Source organism: Geospiza fortis, unplaced genomic scaffold, assembly GCF_000277835.1.
Source record: "Geospiza fortis unplaced genomic scaffold, GeoFor_1.0 scaffold333, whole genome shotgun sequence".
NCBI lineage: Eukaryota > Metazoa > Chordata > Aves > Passeriformes > Thraupidae > Geospiza > Geospiza fortis.
The window spans coordinates 3500215-3517716 of NW_005054347.1; the positions used below are offsets into that span (position 1 = coordinate 3500215).

General features: G+C 38.5%; 1 protein-coding gene across 1 annotated transcript in view; it reads left to right on the forward strand.

Moving 5' to 3' along the window:
- Positions 1 to 4202: 4202 nt before the first annotated feature.
- The window catches only part of MAST2 (microtubule associated serine/threonine kinase 2), a 165380-nt gene continuing 152080 nt past the window's right edge, over positions 4203 to 17502 (forward strand). Inside the window, 2 exon segments of the mRNA XM_031058677.1 lie at positions 4203 to 4418; positions 7681 to 7823. Of these exon segments, the coding sequence (XP_030914537.1) occupies positions 4208 to 4418; positions 7681 to 7823 (354 nt within the window). The 5' untranslated portion in view covers positions 4203 to 4207.

A 17502-nucleotide genomic window follows, 5' to 3' on the forward strand; every position in this document is an offset into this window, starting at 1 on the left:
CTATCCAGCTGAGTGTGATAACCCCAATGGGAGATTTCAGGCAAGAGGAACAGACTTATTCCAGTATCAGAACTCTTTCAGTGCTTTTTCTGAGCAAGTGTGCTAAGTGACTGAGCTGAGAAATTCAGAGCCTCTTGATAGTAAAGAAAAGCTTTGGCCATTCTTCTTAATATCCTGTTATTTCAAGTTATGTGAGCAAACTTTTGTGTACCTTTGTAGGGAGTGATAGCAATAATCTTTGCCTAGCAAATCAAGATTATGTGATGCTTTTATCTTCAGCCCTAAGCTTTGCAGGAATCAGCTGGCTGTTTGAACCTGATTTTTAGCTTGTGGTAAAAGCCACAAGCCCAAAGTAAATTAAGTTCTTTATCACCTTTGAAAAGAAATGAATGGAGAGAGGCTCACAGTCCTTTTCACACGGTGTGGGCAAAGTGTTACGTGCTTACTAATGCTTTCATCTTTAGGGCTGTAAAATTGTTTTCTTTTGAAAAGTGGAAGTGGAGTGCTTAAAATTATGGCAGTTTGTTCTATGCAATCTATTCTTCAACCGCTTACTCTGATAGATTCATTTACTAGTTTTAACGCATGTAAGCAAAATTTTGCTCTACAACTGCAAAGAGTTTCTTTATTCATCAATTTGGAATGTTGTGTAAGATTTTTGTGTTCTTTGTAGGCATTGCTTTGGGGCAAGGACAACGAAAGATCTTTTCCTCTTGTTTTTTCCTTCCTTGTTTGAGAGTAGTAATGTAATCTACTGCTATTTTCATGCAGTTCATTTGTGATCTGCAATATCAAAGCAAGGTTTTGATGGATGAGTGAAGTAAATTGCAGTCTTAAGGAAGACAGCTCTATTGTTATCAAGCTAAAACTTTCCCTCTTCATTGTTTTTCTGACACAATATGGACACTCTTAGAAAACGAAATTTTAAATTGGCTGTGTTGCACTTAGTGTTTTTTAAAACATAATAGGATGTCTCAGAACAGTGCATTTTTAAAAAAAACTTTAAAAATATCTATTTGAAAAGTGACTTAAACAGTATATAAACCTGCAGAATTTGATTGGAGGCCCTTTCTTCCAGACATTTAACACTTATGTAGTCTTCTGAACATTGCCCAAGTGTTTAGTGTGCTTAACAAGAAAAGGATTCATGAAGAGGTTTCCATATGTAATATGTACCAAATCCTTCATTTCTAGAAGACAGCCTGGGTTCTTTGGTGAGTGTGGGCAGCTGTATTTACCTTTCTACTATTCCTTTCTTATCTCTCTAGTAGTTTTGGTGGAAAGCTGAACCTGGGGACAGCTGTCACAGGGAATGGCTTTTTGAGAAGTAGCTTATGCCACTGGGCTGACCTCAAAGGTGTGTGTAGGCAGGGTGCTGGAGCTGATCAGATACTGTGCTAGGAGTAGGTGTGCCCTTCAGCTGGGGAGCTTTTGATTTAGATATTATCACAGCTACAAGATTTGTGTACTGTAACTCAAGAAGACACATTAAGAATTTGTAATTATTTTTGCCAATAAAAGGAGACTGTGCATTGAGGGAAAAGGGGAAGGGTAGGGAAGTGGCACATTCCTTGCCTGGTAAGCATTGTCTGTATATTGTGGGGAAAGAGACATATAAAACACAGAAATTGCTTGTAACATGACTGAGAGTACTTTTGCTTCTGACTTCAATGCCTTTCCTTACCTAGTGTCCCAAGTGAAAGAATGTTCTTGTTTAGTTGCAGCTCACTGAGAATGATTGGTGAGAGGTGTGTGTGTGTGTTTGTGTTTGTGTGTGTGTTGAAGGGGAGGTGAATATGCACCTGCAGGGGAAAAAACAAAACAACAAACCAAATGAAACTTCCAAAACAGCAACGAACACCCCCAAAACTTTGAAGAAAGAAGTCCCCGTTAGAACACTTCACTTTAATTTAGTTTTTGACATTTTAATTTTAACTACCGCTGATGTGCACAGGGCCTTTCAACACATGACCAGTTTCAGGGAAGTAGCTGGATACTGAAGGATGCTGGGAATATTTGGAGTTGAAGCATAAGGAGTGTGAGAGGGTAGGCTGGATGAAGTTCCTAAGTAATTTGTTTGTAAGCTGGAGTGCCCATGTTTGTTTTTTGGTTGGTTTGTTGTTGTTGTTGTTGTTGTTGTTGTTGTGGTGGTTTTTTTTTTTTTTTTTTTTTTTTTTTTTTTTTTTTTGAGGTGTGGTAATTTCAGAATTTCACAGATGGTAAACGTGCCAGATTTCAGACACTATAGGCATAGGACAGGCCTTATTAAAAGTGTGTGCATGTTTCTGTGTGTCTACTTGCAGTCATACACACAGAAATATAACCATGTTCTGCCATCCTGAATAGAAACAGCAGACTCTCTCTGCCCTTGGCCACTGCAGCTTTCAGAGTCCCCTGTGCTGAGGGACTGCTGGTGCTGCAATTTAATATTATTTACCTTACTCCCAAGTACAGAGAGAAAGACAGGTAGATGCCTTTTCAGCTCTCCAAATGACAGAAAAGGAGAACAGTACAGGCTGCTGCAAATGAAGGACTTGAGTATCTTTGTGGGGAAGGTCAGAGACAAATGAAAATGTGATGCTCTTTGCTCCAAGATGTGCACAAGGAACCATAAGATTTAAACAGTTTTTCAGCTGAGCAGTTTTCTCTATCCCCCCAAGTTACTTGTTTTTGAGCCCCCCCTTTTCTTGCACCAGCACAACTCTTTGCAGCTGCATGGATTGAGTGAACTGACCTGCAGTGGTACCCAGCTATCTCTGTGATCTGGTTTAGACCCTATGGAGACTGAAAGTCTTACCAGAACCAGAGAAGGAATTGTATCCAGAGCAGCCTGGAAAAGGTGCACCACTGAGGCTGCTGTGGAGCAAAGCACTGCTGTCCCTCAAGCAGTAATGAAGTTATTCAGTATTATGAGGTGCCAAAAATTTCATGATTAGAAGGAGATGGTGTCTAAGAAAGCTCTGAGTCACTCATTCACAACCTAAATGAGAATTCTATTTCAAATCCCAAATAATTTTTTTTTTCATATAAAGCCACCTTATTCATCTCCTTCCGCTCCCCTCTCTTCCCCTTGAGGTTTTTAAAGTGTGTGCTCCTGGTCTGGATTTGACAGTTTGAGGCATAACACTCTAGACTGAATAGATTTGAATTAATGACTTTAGAAATAGACTTTGACTTGAATCTGCAAATTTTAATTAAAAACCATAACTGGTAAACTAGTTTTTGATTTAAACATAATTTAAAACTATGTTAAATCACGTGGTCATGTATCATGCAGGGAAAGTTTTTTTTCTGCCTCAGATGAGATTTTTATGAGAATAAGCATGGCTTGAAGTGCTGTATAGCTAATGAGAGGCATTTGAAATAAAATGGAGGGGTCCATGAAAACAAGTGGAGTGTTTCACACTCAGAGAAGGGAGAACTTGAACAGTTCATCCATATGGGCTATAATGGAAAGTGTCACTTCTTCAAATCCGTATCTGATAGCAAAGCTTGTTGTTCTTCTTTAGGTGAGGAATGAGAGTTTGACACCTCCAGAACAATGAAAAGCATGAGGAAAGCACTCACAAATGCTTGTGCTTGACACTGCTCTGCCTACGCTATTTTGACTGAAATCTTGCTGTATGCTGTGAAAGGAATTCACATGTGTGGGAGTGTTTCTGACAAATACATGTCTAATTTTGTTTGTAGTAATAACAAAGACATGACACAAAGGCTGATCCTTATCCTAGTTATTATTTGGTTATGCATATGGTCTTCGTAGAGCTATAACTTATAATAGCAGTTTTGGGTTGCAATAGGCATTGCAACACCGTCTTTATAGGTATGTTACTCATAGGCTGGATGGAAGAAAGATTGAAGAAGATTGTAGAAAGTACTTTTGCTTTAGCAGGAAATAGCTTTAATCAAAGCTGAGCTTGTTTTTTCAGTGCCATTTTGTCCTAAATACTGTAAGAGAGAAGCGCTGCTGTAGCATAATTGTGTTTTTCTGACTATTATTAATGGTATTTCTTGCAGCAGCGGTGTTCAAGGACCAGAGTTGACAGGGACCTTGTGATGTGCTTTCTGTGCAGCTATGGGGCACCAAAGAGGAGGATGTTAAATATTGTTGTTTTGGGGTTTTTTTTTGGTTTTTTTTTGGTTTTTCTTAGTGGGGTGTGTTCCTTTGTATTTTTTTGAACAGTCTCCTTTATGCTTTGGAGATTGCATGTTTCAGACAGGGGATCCTTGGCTGGCATTAACGAAGTTTTGCATGTTTTTCTTCCTCCAGGAGATGATAACAGAGTCCACTCCACTGCGTTGCAGGAAGCTCAGCAATCCTGACATCTTTTCATCTGCTGGCAAAACCAAGCTCCACCGTCAGCTAAGTCAAGATGACTGCAAGCTACGAAGAGGTAGCTTGGCAAGTTCTTTGTCAGGTATGCCATTCTGTAGAGTATGACACTTGGTTAGTATTAAAGAAGATTCAGCACTGTTGGCATAACAGTCATAATAAAAGATACTGGTAAGTCATTGGTAAGGTGACCTCTTGTTGGCAGGGCATACAAAATTTTATGTAAGAGAAAGATGCAGAAAGAAATATCAGTAGAGAAAAGTGAAAAACCCTAGATTTAGAGTGAAATTTTGTATATTGCCCAGACTGAAAAGTTAAAAACCAAGATTTAATATGCAAAGTTAAAGAATGGAGTTGTGGAACTTCAGGTGACACATTTGTGTATTCTCACCCCTTTTAACATCAGCACTGAATGTAAACTTGCCCACTTTGCCCTTTTGTTTCTTACTGGGAAACGGACTTTTTATATCATGTTTAAATTACTATTTAATTTCTTTTTGGCTTCAGAAGCACTGTAGGAAATTGTCATTCAAAGTGAAAAATCTTGCTTACTAACTATGTTTTTTTCAGTTCATGTAAAATTTGTTTTTTCTTGTGAACATGATATTCAGCCTTGTAATTGAATTTAGTTTGTCAGCTGTAGAATCATTGGAGCGAGCATAGGCAAGTAATTACCCAAAAATGGACCATGTTCAGTAGTTTTCTTTCTTTTAAAAGACTTTGTTACTGGGCTAGGAGGTGGTTTCACAACTGTTTAAAACTGATATCGGAGTCTGTGGTGCTGGAATAGAGCACAGAGAGCTGCATGATCAGTCTAGAATGAAAGAGCTGATATGCCCGAATGCCACTGTTATTCTGTAGGGTTGCAGCTCATTTCCTCCCTAATTAGGCTGCTTGCCTATTTGCATGTTAGTGCAAGAACTGGAAGAGTTGAAAATTCTCAGTGTGAGAGAAAGAGGAAGAAGGTGAAACCACCTTTTTGATTTATGTGATTGTGAAAATACATCCAGTCCTGGTCCCTTGTCTTTTATCAGAGGAAGATAAATATTTTCATGTTTGAGGTGTTAGGCGTAATAGAAACAAATAAGCAGTAAATGATGTATATTTTATTTTGGCTTGGCCTTGGCTTAGTGTTTTGTTTGTAGTAAGTGGATAGTATTTGAAAAATGGAAACATTCATAATGTTTTGTAATGTGTAAGTTTGTTCTCCCAGGTAGGTTAATCACTAGAGGAGAACAGAACTTTATGAACCACACAGCTGTTGACTGACTTCAATGGCCTAAGTTAGTTCTGTAGCTTTTTTTTCCCTTTTGAGTAGAAGAAAGCAAAGTAAATAGGAGGAAGCAGGAAATCTGGAAGGTCTGTTCTCTTTTAGAAACAATTTTTCTGTTTGGAGATTGTAATTTCAGAACAAGAAATTCTATATTCTCCAGAACCTGTTGATTCATCCTGATTATTTTTCAGTCTACTATACCTGATTCAGCAAGGAGTAAAGAGCCTGAAAAAGATCAGTCTAACCCAACTAGGTAGAGAAAATGTACAGGTTTAGATGTATATTTTCAGTGTAGGTGTTTGGAATGTGTGTAGAACTTGAGGCATGACAGGGAAAGGCTTTAGCTTCAAGTTCCATCCTTAAAGTGATTCCTGCTAATTTTTGCCACAGAATCAAATAAGTTTGAAGGATGCAGATGACTGATTGGCTGAGATTTGACTCTTGATGGAATTCTGCCCTCCTGGATTCAGATTTTGTGGAACTAAAAGGAGATATTGATAACTGTATCTTACAGAGACTTATTCTTATCCTCAAGCATGGGTATTTTAGACCTCTAGATAATGATATTATTTGACTTGCTATTACAGGATATCTTTGTTAGTGCTGTATAGAGATAAACACAGCAACGTACATTTCTGTAGTTTTAAGTCTCTGCCGATGAGTTGTTGTATTTATACATTATCTTGAAAATGATCAAGCCATGAAAATCATGTCGACAGCTGTAAGCAGCTTGAGTGGGACCAGGAAGAGGGTGCTAATATGTTGTGTCTCTGTTTGCTGGACAAAGTTGGGCCTGCTCATCTCTCATACACTTTGACTCATTCTGTTGGTGTATACTTGGCCCATTGCCTGTAACTATCACAGAAAATCAATCTTAACAAGTTAGAAAAAAAACACACCACTTCCACTCCACACCTTTCCCCAGCATCATGGTTGGTCACATTATGTGGCAGCCTTCCAAATATTGCAGCCATTGTTATGGAATGAATGTAATAATTCATATTTAGTTCTAAGGTGCAGCTGAATTTGTAAACACCTTTCTGCCTCTGAGAGAACGAGTCTTTTTCTGCAGCATATTTGTGATTAAAGGTGTAGCCTTCCTGCTACTTACTGCAATCAATGTCTCAGTCCCCTGTGATTCCTGAGCATGTAGTAATCCATTGAATGCAAGACTCTTTACTATGGTTGGAAGAGGGTGTGTTATTTAGTCCCACAGTCCTAATTTTAAGGAACAGAGGTATCATCCACTTCCATTTTGCAATGGGGAAATTGCAGTACAGGGCTTGGCTGACCAAACTTACAGAGTATGTCATCTGGGAGCTAATAACTGAACCCAGATTCACAGACTTCTTCACTTATGTGTTTTTAACCACAGAAATATCTTCTCTTTTTTCTTTGTGGATGACATTGTACATAAAAGGAAGCTGTCAAGCTCTGTGGAGTCAAAATATGACCTACTTTGACTTTGGTTCTTTCTCATTGCGGAAATTTACTGCTTGACATTTTTCAAAAACGAGTGTTGCATTGACTAGAAAATCAGTATTGAGCAAAAAATATCCATCCATTGTTCAAAGCAAGACAATATTTAAGCATACACTATGTTATGTTACAGCTGTGTGAAATGCAGTGCTCAGAGTTCCAGTGGTAGGAGAAAGTGGAGATGTCTAGATGACCAAGCTACTTAGAAGAGACAATATTTTACAATTAGGAATCCATTTTCAAAAGAATTTTTAAAATTATACTAAAGAGATTTTGCCTTGTTTTTGGGCAAATATTATTTCCTTTTTAAAGTGAGTGGAATATGGAAACTTAGAAAGTGATAGCAGTCTGTTTTTACAAGGTTTATGAATTTCCCCATTATCTCATAATGTAAAGTAGATTTTTTTTTTGGAAATTGTTAGCTATCAGTTTAGTGATAGGGTACTCTTACAAGTTTTAACCTACCAAAATCTTGAAATTGCTTTTTTTATTAATTGCTTTTTCTTCCTACACAGTATTTGTTCTCAGCTTTGTACTTTGAACTTGCAGACTTGTTTAGAAACAAGCTGATGGTATTTTGATTTTATTTTTAAAGGAAAACAGCTACTTCCCTTATCAAATAGTGTCCACAGTGGAGTGGGGCAGACGCTGTGGCAGCCTCCTGGAGATACCTCCAACCTGGTCCGCATGAGAAATCAGTCTCTGGGACAATCTGCTCCTTCCCTTACTGCTGGTTTGGTGAGTGGCTCTGGGAATGAATACTCGTGATGCTTTTGTACTATAAAAAGTGATGGGATCCTGTGCCTTAGTTTTTACCTTGTTTCCCCTGTTCCTGCTCAGTGAAAGCAGCACTTTGTTCCTGTGGGACTTTTTAGGCTACAAGGTGAGCCAGGAAGAGAATATGTTCATCCTGATTTAGACAGACAGCAGGAAAAAATGTGTGTTGAAGAATCATTTATTTTTGGGGACATTCCTTCTCAACACTACTTCAGTTGCCTGATGCCTAAAAGATATATCATTGGAAGTCTAGGAGATGTGAGCATGGGAACCCAACTGTTTCAAACAAGTTTAATTGGGAAGCAGCTGTCTGAATATCTGCCTTTGCCTCTTTTTCTAGGAAATAGCTAGGGGGATGAATCTGAAAGGGATAACTCTTGTGTCCAAGTAATTGAAGAGTTGAAATTGACATATGCTCTTCTTCATGGTTTCTGTCAAAAGGTTTTGGAAAAAAACCTTTGGGAAAATATTTTTGAGGAATTTTGCATCTGCTAAATTAACATTTTCTGTATGGGGACACACACTCAAGTGGCTACAGTCAAGTCTGAACTGCACATGAAAAGGAACACATTTTTTGTTTGTAAATTTTTCATTATTATCTATAAAATTCAAAAATCAGTCACGTGTGAGGACAAGAAAAATCCAAGGGTAGGAAAAGACAGTTATTTGTGAGCAGGCATATATGCAACAGAAATTGTTGGTAAGTAGCAGATTAAAGCCAAAGCTGAAATTTTTTTGCTGAACATCTACAGAGTTATTTGTATAACAATTTTTCTCAAATGAGGAATTTTGGTGTGTGCTACTTAGAGTGCTGCAAGTAACTGGGTAAATTTATGTTATGTTGTAAGACTGCTTAGAAGCAATGACTCCTTAAGTTAATTATTTTTTAAATTCTGGATGAAGCCCTGAGAATTTTTGGGGGTTCCTAGACAGTTTGGCACCACTGGGTTATGAAAGGAAACTTAAATCTTTAAGGTTCAAAAAGTCACACTTTTGTGTTACAACTAATTTTGATTTCACAATGAAGTAATTGTAGTCTTGACATTTTCAGACTTGTTACTATATTTAAATTCTTCTGATTTGGTTTAATTGTGTTGTGTCTTAATTTGGTGCCTGTTCGGTGCTTGCCTTAAATTTATGCTCTCACCAGTGGCTCTAAATTCAGTGGTAAAAGAAAGAGAGAATGCTCACAGGATCTTGGCTAGAAGTATTTATCTGAGGGGGATTAGAAAAAGTAATATGTTAAAACACAGGCCTGTTCTCTAGAGGCAGATAAATGCCTTGAAGCTTCATAGCTTAGGTTAATGAAAATAACTGTGCTTTAAAACAAAGCACTAATTCTCAGATATTTAATTTGGAGTACTAGGCTGTTGCTTAACAGCTGTGTGCAGCTCAGCAAGCTGCAGATGTTTGCATGTTACAATTCTGCATGTTACTCATATTATACCCTGTGTTTTCAGTTTGTCATGGCAGTGTTTGTGCTGTCTATCAAATATTCTGATCTGAAACACAATGCCAACGAGTTATTTTAAAATAATTTTAAATTCTCTGTTTCCTAAGTAAGGCAGAGAAATTAATCTCTAAATCCAGTTTTTGTTCCTCTGTGATGGTGTTTAGGTGTTGAACAATATGGTCACTTTCCTATCTCTGTATATTCTATGATGGGCTGTGTGTTTCATTACAGTTGCACTTAATTAAGCCTAGACATTACAAATTTTTATGTGAAGTGGGTTTCAAAAGCAGTGACTAAAGAACATCACAAGATGAACACCTAATTAAATGCAGTGAGTCCTGAGATTTTGGAGCCACTTACATGTTTGCAGCTGTTTTAATATGCTTGTGGTATTGAAATATGTTTCACAAATTAGAATAGCAAAAGGTCCCTTGCCAGTATAATTAATCTCCTTTGAAGAATAGCTCTATTAAGAGATGAGTAAGTTCAGTAATGCAGAGTGTCATTTTAATATGCTAGCCTTGACTGCTAGAGCATTTAATTCTTCTATTATTTGTTATAATACAGTAGTTGGATAGCTAGAGAGAAGTGGAATGTGATTTAGGAAACCAGGAAAGCTGTGTGCATTGTTTCTGCTCCCTCTTTCTGGCTCTGCAGGTGTCAGTAGGTTTTCCTTTGCTAAATTGCTTTGTGGCATTCAGTAATGTGGGTTTTTTTTTTGCTTTCTAACCGCTACTAATCCGATAGGTTGTTTACTGTGCTTAAATTGCATTCTTTTCCTCTTTAGAAATATTTGCAAAGCGAAAAGATAAGTTAACAATAGCAAATCTACAGAAATTGGATTTCAGCTTCTGAAACAAGCCTGGTAACTAGGCTACTTATCAGCAATGACTCCAGAACTGGGAATACATAAAATTCTAACTTGCTAAACTATATAAACCCAATTTATTGTTGGGCAGGATCTTTCAGCTTGTACATGTGTGATAATCTGGATTAATGTGCCTGCCCAGCAGTTGCCACTAGGTCCTTGACTTGAGAAAGAAGCCAGGGCAGAGTGAATGCTGAGTGCTGTCATTGTGGAATGGAAGGTGTTGATCTGATCTGTGTGCCTTCTAAATATATGTGAGGATTTTAGAGGATGACCTTCAGCTCATCATCTACCTTAAAACGAATGGCTCTGATCCTATGAGATTGCATTCTGCTGGGGAGTATCCTATTTAAGACTTTAAATCCCTAAGATAGCCAAGGAAGTAATCAGAGGAAAACACATAAAGCATCATTGTGGGCAGCTCAGTGGTATTTCCTGCTGTCAAGACCCAAACACACACAAAAAATATGGGTGCAGGGAATATGTATGGAGTGCACATTTAAGGAACAGAAGGGTGAAATTTTATGGAAAATTTCTTATGACTTAGTTTTGGGGGTTTATCTGAGATCTTACCCTGTCATAAAAAGAGTTAGACCTTGGACTGCGTTTTTTTAAGGGATGTAATAGAATTCTAGAATCCTAGAATATGCTGAGTTGGAAGGGACCCACAAGGATCATTGAGTCCAACTCCTGGCCCTGTGCAGGACACCCCAAGAGTCACCCCATGTGCCTGGGAGTGTTGTCCAAACACTTCTGGAATTCAGACAGCCTTGGTTGCTGCAACTGTTTCCCTGTGGAGCCTGTTCCAGTGCTCAACCATCTCTGGGTGAGAAAGTCCTTCCTGATATCTGACCTAAACCTCTCCTGACTCAGCTTCATCCTGTTTCCTTGAATCCTGTCACTGGTGATGAAAAGATCAGTTATGTGGGTGCATTCTCTTATGAAATAAGGCATAGAGAACATCAGGGTTTCTAATTTTAGAAAGGAAAACGACCTTGTGAAGAGATGGTTGTGATTGTTGTAGAGGTAGATTGGGAGTGTCTTTCTTGCAACTGTTAATTTTGACAAAACACAATGTGAATGAAACTCATTGCCAGGAGCAATGCCATAAGGTGCTAATATTCTATAGCTGAGCATTTATTGGTGGGCAAGGGGTGACTTTCCCCTCATTTTCATTAAGGACAGGATGCTTAACTAGAGCACTACACTAATGCTGAATATGCTTCTTTATTTGTGAAGAGAGATTCTCTGTGTGTGCCCCATGTCCTGGCCCCTCACAGAGAGCATCTCAAGCACCCTCTCCAGGGTTTTGTGAAAGAAACATCTGATAATGTGCAACACATTAATTAGGACTACATCTCTTAAGCATTGCTCACCATCTAATGTCTGGAAAAGTCTGAGATGTTCCAGGAATAAGAAACCATACATGTTCCTTCTGCCAAGTGTGGTGATAGGAAAACGCTTGAAGAAGCTTGTCAGTGGAAACTTAGATATGTTTGTGAAAGAGACTTTGAAATTATTTTTTTTTTAATACTTACAAACTCTAATTTTCTGAGGTGCTTCCAGTACTGAACTGAAACTTGGGGCACTCCTTGAACTGAAAAACTGGACATAATTTTTAAAAATGAGGTTGATGGTTTCATCTGGGTGGTTGCAGTTCTATTTAGCGTAAACTTTCTTCCTTATATTCTGGGGTATATTATGGGATGTGGTCAGAGCCATTTCTTCATCTTCAGAGATGAAGGCTGCTGACTAAGCAATTGGTGCTCTGTTAATCCTCTGATTCCAGACTTGCAAGATTTCCTTGTAGGGTCAGTCTTATCTTCATAGGATAATTTCAAATGCCTTAGGGTTTTACATTTACTTTTAAACAGAGTGAAAGTTGAAACAGAGTGAAATAATTGCATATTCATTATGATTGTAAACAGTGACAGACAGTTAATCTTTCCCTCATTTTGTTTTAGAAGAAATAGTTAAAGACCCTAGCCTCTTAGATTTTGAATAATGATCTGGAGGGTAGAAGAGCTCAAATGCAAAGATTTTAAACAACTCTCAACTGAAGAAGTTCCTCTGTGGAACAACATTCAGCCTGATTTATTGTGAACATTCAGTTCCCCAAAGCTGTGTGGATTAGGCAATGCTGAGTGGAATGGGGAGAATGGGTCATCCTGTGGTGCTGGGGCCTTGGCTTGGCATGTGCTGGGAGCTGGGAACACACAGACCTCACACTGTGGCATGGTACCTTTGGTCTCCAAGTTGGGGTATGCTTTTTAGATGTAGGAGATGATGTTAGGTTTTTATTATCTAAATTTTTGCTCTTTTTCTTTAAAAAATTTCATATTCTATATATTAGCTATAGAATCGATTATACCTAATAAATAAAGTTCCCCTGATAGCATATTTCCCCTGTGCAGGATGCTGTATGTTAAAAAGAAAATTAAAATTTGTATTGTTCCTGGCTATGAGGAAGAATGGCTAAGTGGCGACAGGTTTGAGTTAGTGAGTGGGATTATTACAAGGTGGGTGATTCCCTTTGAACGCCTGTGGAATCCAAAGGCCGTGCTTTGCTCAAGCCTGTGCAGGGGTCTGTGGAGCTGGGTTGCCATCTGCTGGTGTGCCAGGGGCTGGGGACAGGAACCGTGAACAACGCAATCCAAGTGAGTTTCTGTCAAACGGCGTTAGAACCCCCGCAGTCATCAGTGATTTTACAGCAGGGCTCTGTTCTTGCTGCGATCGTGTCCCACAGCAACCCCTTGTTAATAACTGGCCTTTTTCTTGTAGCTGGAGTATGAATTTGCTTTGTAATGCCGTGCTGTGGTTTGCAGCACCCTTTTTCTGGTAACAGAGAGATGACGGTTGGGACATTTTCGAAGGAAAAAAAAAATTAAAAAAGTAAAAAATATTGTTTGTAGCCGATTCTAGAAATAAAATTGTGAATTTTTGGGTGGCAGCTGTGTGAGTTGCGCTGCGGCCTCTGGCCTGGCGGTGGCGCTGCAGCCCCGGGCGTCTCCCGAGCCGCGGTTCCGCCGGGAATGTCGGCCTGGCTGTGGGCCGGGCCCGGGGATGGTTCCCGCAGCTAAAGGAGACCTCAGTTCTGTGTTGTTTGTCAGTTCTGTACGGGAATTAATAGTTCAAGAGGCCTGGTGAAGTGCGGTGGAGCTAGAAGTTCCAGCTTCAAACCCCCTCCTAGTTATAAAGGGAAATTCCATCTCCACGGCTCCTGCTTGGCCCCCAGCGCTTCAATGCATTTATTATTTATTTATTTATTATATCCTGTTTATTATTTAGGATCTGTGCGCTATGCAGGCACCTGGGCAGTGGCTGTTAAACTCAAAGGGTGAGGTCCTGGAAGGAATGGGGGGGGCAGACACCAGGTACAGCATCTGCTCTCCCACCACACTCTCCATCCACCTCTCTGCTCTTTATGCGTGCTGGCAGTGAGGTGAGCGCATAGAGCTTAGAGTTCCACCTCCTCACCAAAGAATTAGATAGAATCTCTTTTAATTGAAAAATACAGTACTAGTTCAGGGACAAATCATTAATGTCAGTTGTGCATAGTGCTACCTCCTGTGGATACTTACTACAGAAGCAGGCGTTTAATCTGATGGGAAAACTTCATTTACATTTGTGTCTTATAAAACACACAGCTGCTCTTTTCCCAAAATGTTTTGTCACAGATAAAGTTACTTTTAGTTTGCATTTTAAGTGGTAACATGTTGACTATTTAAATGTTACTCAATACAGATGAAAATAATTTTGTTTAAGAATAATCCTGAAAGTCATGATAAAGGTCATAAATTATTTCATTTTTTAGTTTATTATTAGGGAGTAGAGAACATTCAATACGTGACTGTACAAGTAGGATTTCATATTTTTATGTTGATAGAAAAGGAAAAGACAGCAGGAACAATGGCTGCATGAATGAAGGGATTTTATTACTGTATGAAGACATAGAAATTGCATTTTAAATTGGCACTTGTAATAACCTGAGTTAGGAAGTAAGTGGATTTCCAAATTAAGACCACGTGTGAAGCCTAAGTTTATGCATACTAATTAGATATTTGCATGGACATATGCTGCAGGGTCTGTTGGCGAATCTTTGGGGACATTATCAATTTTGGAACTTGGACAGGGCCTGAGAAAGAAGTATGGAGCAAGTTCTAGACATCTGGCAGTGTTTAGAGTGCTTGCAGGGACTCACCTTTGTCGCAGCTTTTAAGGTGTCTCTGGTAGGAGACCAAAAATGGATGTGCTGTGACTCTGTGTTTTCATGATAGATTCAGGACACTTGCTTCACACTGGCATCCAAAAGTGGTAGTCCCGATTGGTTTTTCACTAGGAAACATAATTCTGAATTATTAATGTAAAGAACAGAATTTTTTTTGTGATAAATTCTGTACTAAAGTTATATTTACTATATAGTGCATATTACTAAAGCACAGTCAGCATCTTGCTCTGAAGAAACTTCAGCATATTACTTAAAACACAGTCAGCATATTTTTGCTCACTTCAGTTAAGTGAATTCCATTTTGGAGTGGACTCATTGGCTTAAAGGAGGTTTTCATGTTTGAAAGAAAATGTGAACACCCTTCTGTGTAACCTGAGGCTTGTCATTGTAGGAAATATGAATTCATAAAACTTGCCTTGTGATAATTGTTAGGCACTAGACTGTCAGTTTGAATGATTGCAGTTCTCATTATCTTCAGATGCTGCATGTTATTTTTTTTGTCTGTGAATATGTTGAATTGATTTTTGGCACATGCAGTCACTTCTCTTCCTGACAGCAGCACTATTGTAGGTGTAAAGTGAGAAACTGCTGTAGTGTGCATGGAAAATTAGCTATTTTGCTTGGAGAGCTATGGGGAACTTAAAATACAGTTATTCAGACTGTCTTGAACACACTCTGTTGAATAGTGAGGCTTTGTTCCTTGAGTGTTGTTCTGTGGTTCTCAATGACCTCTCTATAAACACATACTGATGTACACAATAAAAGTTCTGGGTTTTAATTTAAAGTAGCTGAAAATTTGCTGGTTTATTTTTGGCAGATATTTCCATAGAAAGGCACTGTGAGATGTCTGCATTTAGTATTTTAATATGGCTGCCTTCTGTGTCTGGTAATACTTCTTGAAATAGTTTCCTAGAATGTGATAATAGGAGGATGGGTCTTAAAACATGAAATACTTTGTTTGCTTAAGTTTCAAGCTGCTTTCTTTCAGAAATGCAAACTGTTTTGAGCCTTAGGACATTTATAAGAATCCCCTGTAGCATTTTGACTGAGCAAAAGCTTTGGACATGCTCTGTAATTAGTAGCATAATCCTCCATGTTTGGCTGCCACTTTTTGTTTGGTCTGTTTTCCTGCACTGTGTCACTTTGGTTTATCCAAGCCATGCAATGTGTCTTTCCAACAATCCTTTTCCAGCCCCAGAGACACAGTGATTGTTTATTTTACCACTTTCAGGACAGTGGGAATACAGAGGTTTGTGTGCATCACCTCTGAAGAGCTGCAGCCCAGAATCTTTCCTAGGAGTTAATCTAAAATCCTTATTGCCTCGAGATTACCAGGGTGGGAGAGGTGAAATCTCTTGGCAGAGATAAGAGTTAGCCTTGTAAGTGAAACACAAGCCTGGGACTTATGCAACATGCTGATATCTGAACTTTGATAAGCTCACGTACAGAGAGGTTCAGTCCCTTGGTCACCTGAAGAGCTGAAAGTAAAGCACGTCTCGCAGACTTTCTGTAAACCTCAGTTTATTAATGTTAAGCAGATGTTTGCGGCTCAAATGGATGGTGCTGTGGAATAATTTATTGCTGCAGTCACTGTATATAGTGTGCCAGGATAATTTCCTTATTTTTGACTGTGTTCATATTTAGATTTTCAAGTCAGTTGTTTAAGAGCTGAGGCATGCCATGATCTCTTACCTACCCTTGCTGGGTTATTATTGCTAACCCAAGCATTTCCACATTAATTGTGAGTTTTAGACTCCTCCCTGGTGGGAGCTGCAGAGTCCTTGTGCTGTGAGAACATGAAGTTAGAAAAACCAATATATTACCAAGTTTGATTTAGAGTCAATATCTCTAGTTCTTCCCTTTGTGAACAGAAACTAGGACAAAATAGTGGCCAGGCACCTTCGCCCCCCGCCCCGATTGTTGTTTATTATGGGAATAGATGAGAAGAATTCCTATATTGTGGCATTTTGGATTGATCAGAATTATTTTCACTGAAATCAGTCGTGACCAACTAAGTACAAATAATGTAAAATTTGCTGAGAGGGTGCCTTACTGACTGAGGGGCTTCTGCTTTTATTGTTTATTGCAGTGACCAAGTTTCCATTAAATAAACAAGATTCTGTGTTCATCATGAATATAAAACACTGTCATGTTGAGACTATAGTGTGAGTATGCAAAAATGTGTCAGTGTGAACTCTCAGCTATTTGGCAAAGGGCAATGTTTATAGAAGAGGATTGAAAGATGTGCAGGGTTTCAGATCTGTCATAAAAGGATGTGAAATGTAATTAACCTAAAATAACCTTTAAAATATTTTTGAGCCTGATAAATTAAATGAGCTGTTGAGATAACTTAATGAGAGATTTTAATTTTATACTTTAAATAATATCCTATTAAAATCCTCAAGATTTTGCTTTGTGATGGAATCCACTGAGATTTATATTTTCACAATGACCTCATGATTCAGTAACATTGTTAATATATTTGGTGCATATTTGAGGGGTAAGGTCTAGGTTAATGGCAGCATTTATTCTTTAAGTGCTCGAAGCCACAAAGCTCTAATTGAAGATTGGAATGTTCAAACCTCATTATTTTAATGTGGTCATACAGTATAGTGACACTTAAAGTAGTTATATGATGAACTCCTATGGCAGGGTTCATAATTTGTCCATGAAAACAAATTATTATGTGAAACTTCGAATTAAAATTCTCTACCTTGGAGTTTAAATAAAACATGAAACTTCAGGGCTAACATGGTTTCTGTATTTGTCTTTGCTCGAATTAGCAACAAGCATTTGCATACCTTTAACACAGAGAATTCTGCTGTGAATTGTTTACACAAAGTTACGGTGCATGCACTGAATCTCTCACATAAAGCTGCCTCAGGAGGTGCAGTGTGATGTTTTTGTTTCAGGTGGTTAAGCCTGCAGAGGTACTTCTGGCAAATCTGCATCTTAAATTTTCTAAATATTGAAGTAATTGAAGTAATTTAATGGATGAGCTGTTGTCAAGGAAAATACATGCAGTGCTTATCACAGTGTCAGGAATCCAGGGCTTGGAGACAAAGGTCGGAATGTTCATTACTGCTTGACT